Source organism: Alexandromys fortis, unplaced genomic scaffold (genome assembly GCF_014885135.2).
Source record: "Alexandromys fortis isolate MF-2015 unplaced genomic scaffold, M_Fortis_MF-2015_v1.1 scaffold_65, whole genome shotgun sequence".
Taxonomy (NCBI): domain Eukaryota; kingdom Metazoa; phylum Chordata; class Mammalia; order Rodentia; family Cricetidae; genus Alexandromys; species Alexandromys fortis.
Window position 1 is genome coordinate 3,463,585 of NW_026067986.1, and position 5,560 is coordinate 3,469,144.

Here is a 5,560-nt window from a genome sequence, read left to right on the forward strand (position 1 = left end):
AAAAAAAAAAAAAAAAAAAAAAAAAAAAGAAAGAAAGAAAGAAAGAAAGAAAGAAAGAAAGAAAGAAAGAAAGAAAGAAAGAAAAGCTGTGTTTAGGCAACACAGTCTTAGGTCACTGATCTGCTCTTGTTTCTGGAAATGGGCTGAGTGTGCTGTGAAGAGAACTGGCAGATGGCGCCAGTGCCCGTGTGGACCTCCGCCACCCTCCCCACCCACCCCAGCCCACACATTCCATGGCCTCCTCCCTCTGTGGGGGGTCCCTGCAGAATGAGGGGACTGAAACGAACAATCTCCCAGAAGAGATGGGTTTCAGAGGCCAACATTCTGAGTTACTAGGACAGCAGGAGTAGGCGGGTAGTGAGAACTTTTTGTGTGGGGTGAGGTTGTGTCAGACAGGCAATATCATTGTGAAAGCCACGGTCCTCAAACCCTGTAGACTCCTGACGGCAAAGGTGTGTGGCCTGAAATCTTCTAAGAACTGTGTTGGACATTTTGTCAGATAGTATTTCAAATTTACAACCGAAGGCCGGTTACTTATTAACAACTACCTCCAAGTCCGTTACTATGAATAGTTTGTTCTACAGAGTATTCCGTTTTTTATTAAGGAAATTCTCATTGCAGTGAGAGTCAGCCTGTTATCTGACATACAATAATGGGTTGCAAAAGTCACCTTTGTCCCTAGTACAACCGAGGGCCCCAGGGCCTCTGTATGAGTCAAGAGTAGACGGTTGAGCGCTGGCCAAGGACTTTGAGCTCGTGGAAAAGGCCCCTGCTAGCCAGGCTAGTCCTGGGGCTGCCTGGGGCACCATTCTCAAACCTGGTACCCAGCTGAGAGGACTTGGCGGGGGCGGGCACGCAGCTCAGCACATTTTGAGCAGGAATAAGGACAAGGGTCGAAGACCTGATGTTTGCATTTGGCGAGAGCAAAGGTGAACCAGGGCAGATGGGAGAAAGACGCCATTGTAAGACCAGCCGACCTGGCCACAGAGCAACGTCAGTCCCATCGGAACGAATGTCGGGCAAATGGAAAGAAAACCTTGACAGGTTTGATTTTTAAATCCTTCCTCAGCTTTACGCAGCGGAGGTTACGCGATCAGATCCAATATGTGACATGTTAGCCACATCAGCTAAGAAGCCTGGACGTGCACGTGCTGGACCTGAGTCCCCCTCCTGCTCCTTCTGTAGTTAGGGATCTGGTTCTGACCTAAGCTGATGCGGCAGAGACGACATCACTGTACTGTCTTAGTCAGTGTTCTAGCGCTGCGAAGAGACACCATGATCGCGATCGATCGCGGCAACTCTTGTAAAGAAAGCAGCACGTAGTTGGAGGCTTACTTAGAGTTTCAGGGGGTTGGTCCGTTATCTTCACGGTGGGAGCAGGATGGGAGGAGAGAGACTGGACCTGGTGTGGGCTTCTCAGACCTCAAAGCCCACCTATGGTGACACGCGTCCTCCAACAAGGCCACACCTCTTAATCCTCCTAATCCTTTCAAAGAGTACCACTGCCTAGCGACTAAGCATTTAAATCAATATACGAGCAGATGGGGCCATTCTTATTCAACTACCACATGAACCAATGACATTTTTATTAATATTAAGTAAATATTTATTAACAAAACACCCAGTCTGGAGAGATCCAGCTGTATAGAGCAATAGCCCTGTCTGTAGCAGGACGAGGAAAGGGCTGCTTAGATCCCAAGGATGTTCCAGCCGCCAAGAAAGGACCTGGGTCTGTGTTTCCAGGAAAAGGAACCCGCTAAAGCAGAGTTTCCGCTGTTTCGATACTGTTACATTTCTCTCCCGAGAAAAGCGCTGGGCTGGCTGTGTGCAACCACCTGCCACTGAGAAGGACAAGCCAGAGCAGATTCGCAAGACAGGCTTAGAGGATCAGCGCTCCGAGCTGGACCTTAGAGATAGCAGGATCTTGCCGGGCGGTGGTGGCGCATGCAGATGGATCTCTGTGAGTTCGAGGCCAACCTGGTCTACAAGAGCTAGTTCCAGGACAGGCTCCAAAGCTACTGCTGCCGTGAGGATGCTGAAGGGAAGTGGGAAAGAAAGGGAGTTTTAGGCAGGGGAGCACACGGAGCAGAGGCGCAGGGTACATGTTCCAAGCCCGGCTTGACGGTCTCTTTCCTCCTTCTCAGAGGAAAGCCAGCCGACTGCTGAAGGGCGAGGACAGGAACAAGGTCGGCAGCAGGAGCATCGGCCTGGACACCGGCGCCTCCCACCCCGCGGAAGGCCGAGCCCCTCTTGACGGGGGCCCCCTCTCTCCTTCCAGAGAGTGTTGGACCAAGGAGGAGCGGCCAGCACAGAGCGACAGTTTCTTGGGGTTCAGCAGCAGCGACAGCGTCCTGCGGGAACTGGATGACGGACAGTTTGAGCAGGAAGAGGGCGTGACGCAGGTCACTTGCATGTGAGCAGCCAAGAGAAGCTGTCGAGGGCCTCGTGAGTGGTTATTAAATGTCTGCCCGCTGACCTGATCTCACTACTGCTATGCATTTACATAACGTTCTTCACTTCCGGGCTCGGGCTTCCCCCTGTCTGTGTAAAGTTTGTCTCAATCTCTCAGACAAGGAAGAATAACCCACTATTTATCAATTGAAAACATGCTTACATTTCTCTCAACTAAAACATCAGTGTAAATAGAGGTCCCAGCTGGTCCTTAAGAAAGAGCCTGGCTCGTTTCCTCATGCACGGACAAAGCCTAGCTCCTCATCACGCCTGTTAAAGAGACTGACTATCCAAACAAGCTCTTCAACCCAGTAGAGCCTTCTCAGGAAGCCACAGCCTTGCTGAAACTCAAAACTGCTCTCTACCCTGTCTCACAGACACAGACTATCTATCCCCCGCCTGTAACAATCAGTCTAATTTTTGTTTCTGACTGGGGCATGCGCCTACAAATCAAACCCCTATTTTTCATAATAATTTCCAAAAACTATTTCCTAATTTTTTTGTTTGTTGTTTTGGTTTTTTTTGTTGTTGTTTTGGTTTTGTTGTATTTTTCAAGACCAGGTCTCTCTGTGTAGCTCTAGCTGTCCTGGAACTCACTTTGTAGACCAGGCTGGCCTCAACCCACAGAGATCCGCAGGCCTCTGCCTCCCAGTGCTGGGATTAGAGGCGTGCGCCACTACTGCCGAGTTTGCGTCTTCTTTCAAAGGGCCACCACCACATGGCCAGGCCTGCAGTGAATCGTTAACTTTGGCATTGTTGACCCCAAGAGCCTACCAGCAACACTAAAGAGAATGAATGTCTTAAACCAGCCGAGGGCTGGCAAGATGGCTCAGTCAGCAAAGGTGCTTCTTGCCACGCCCGCCCGCACATGACCTGCGTGCAATCTCTGGAACCTCTATAAAGGCAGAAAGACAGACCCGGCTCTACAAAGTTGCGCTCTAACCTCCACAAGCATGCCTTAGTATTTGGGCCTGCGTGCCGGTGCACACGCACGCATGCGAGCACAATAAAACTGGGTTTCTAAAACTCAGCTGAAAGAGAGCCCACAATCTCAGTGCACAAAAGCCATAGCAGACGAAAACATTGCATTACCTCGAGCATGTTGGCACACCTTTAATCCCTGGCACTTGTGAGTTTTCGGACAGCTACACAGTGAGACCCTGTCTCAGAAAAATAAACAAGCTGGGCAGAGGTGGCGCACACCTTTACTCCCAGTACTCGGAAGGCAGAGGCAGGTGGATCTCCGTGAGTTCGAGGCCAGCCTGGTCTACAGAGCCAGAGCTACACAGAGAAACCCCGTCTTGAAAAAGATATTTTACTTTCTTTAAATTTGTAAATATCATTGAAGAGGGCAAATATAAACTTGAAATGGACGTGAGCCTCCTACAACTGTTAGGTTCAAGTTGTGTTTTTATCTTGACACGCTAAACTTGGAAAATGTTGCAAGCCAGACTTCTCAGTTCTGCAGGAGCGGAGAGGGGCTCACAGCCCATGAGGTGTGCGCAGGACTGACTTACTCCGTGCCTGCCACCAGGAAAGTCTGCATCTTGTCCCAGTCCTTACCCTATAAAGATCAGTCTTCTGGAGAACAGGGGACTGGACTTGCATTTACGTCTGAAAGGAAGGCTGACCTCCAAAAGGATTACAGTCGGCTATGCCATTAAGCAACTCACATATACTATATTTTTATTGGCTTAATGTGAACATTGTGAGCCATTTGAATAATAAACTATTTGTTATTAAGCTATTGTCTTATTGAATGCAAATATTCCAGTATTTTATTTTTGTTTGGCTTGGCTTTGTTTTGTTTTTCTTTTGGGGGTGGGGGTTGAAAGAGTTTTTCTCTGTAGCCCAAGCTGTCCTCAAACTCACAGATCCACCTGCCTCTGCCACCCAAGTGCTGGAATTCAAGGCATGTGCTACCACCACCCAGCCTCATTTTGTTCTTTGAGACAGGGTCTTGCTACATGTAGCTCTGGAACTCATAGCAATCCTCCTGCCTCAGCTTCCTCAGTGCTGGGATTATGCCACCATACCTGGCTTCCATATATTGTACAGACAGGAGAGATATGCGTTATGAAATATATAGTGTCCCCAGACAAAGTCACTCTCCGGGAGCTGGTGGTGTGGTCACAAGAATGACTACATATCACATCTGTGATGCCGACACCTCACTGAACCCAGGGTGGGCTGCTCAGACTTCTCTGCCGACATGTCTATCAGTACTCTGTGGAGAGGGGAGGTCGCCTTCTGTTTTAGACGAACCCGGGTTATATATTCAAATTGGTAGGTAGGGCATAGTGGTGCCCACCAGCAATTTGAACATTCAGGAAGCCGACAGAGGAGGAGCAGGGTTTTTGTTGTTGTTGTTTGGTTTTGTTTGTGAGGCTAGCCTGTGCTATAACAAACCATTGGTGGGCTTCTGTTGGAAGCGTTCATTACTTCAAAACTGTGCGCCATGTTCTGGAACTTTAAAACTTAGGGGCATGCTCAGAAAGACAGGGCTGTTGTAGGAGAGAGTGCTTTCTTCTGTCGGTGGACCCAGAGGATCGGAAGCATGAAAAACAGAACAGGCAGCAAGCAGTGTGGACAATGGAAATGGAAAGGAGGAGAGGGAGGAAGAGGACAAAAAGAATATATAAGCCTGGCGGCGCACACCTTTAATCCCAGCACTTGGGAGGCAGAGGCAGATGGGTCTCTGTGAGTTCGAGAGCAGCCTGGTCTACAAGAGCTAGTTCCAGGACAGGCTCCAAAGCTACAGAGAAACCCTGTCTCAAAAAAACAAGCAAAGATATCTGCTTTGGAGCCAGCGAATGGTTCAACAAGTCCAAGAACACACTGCCAAGCCTGACAGTCCGAGTTTAAATCCTGGTTCCTACATAGGAAAGGGGGAAACTGCCCCCTGTGAGCGGTCTTTTCTCACACACGGAGTAGATGCAAAAGAAACGCTGTCTTTAAAACAACCGGAAGCGTTAGGAAGCCCAGGGAAGAGCACCAATCAGGGGCTGGGGACCTGAGACGGAAGGACAGACGCCTCCTTAGCAGATAACAGTCACCGGCACTGAAGAGAGCAGGTAACCAGGACTTGGAGATCAAGTTCTTCTGTCGG

General features: G+C 49.3%; 1 protein-coding gene across 2 annotated transcripts in view; it reads left to right on the forward strand.

The window, feature by feature from the left end:
- Rftn2 (raftlin family member 2) overlaps positions 1–4,194 on the forward strand; it is a 40,686-nt gene extending 36,492 nt beyond the window's left edge. The window contains exon 9 of one of the 2 annotated variants that reach the window (XM_050159252.1): positions 2,279–4,194. In XM_050159252.1, the coding sequence (XP_050015209.1) occupies positions 2,279–2,368 (90 nt within the window). In that variant the 3' untranslated portion in view covers positions 2,369–4,194. Of the gene's footprint in view, positions 1–2,144 lie in introns of both variants that reach the window. The other variant, XM_050159251.1, reaches the window with a different exon arrangement.
- The last annotated feature ends 1,366 nt before the right edge of the window (positions 4,195–5,560 follow it).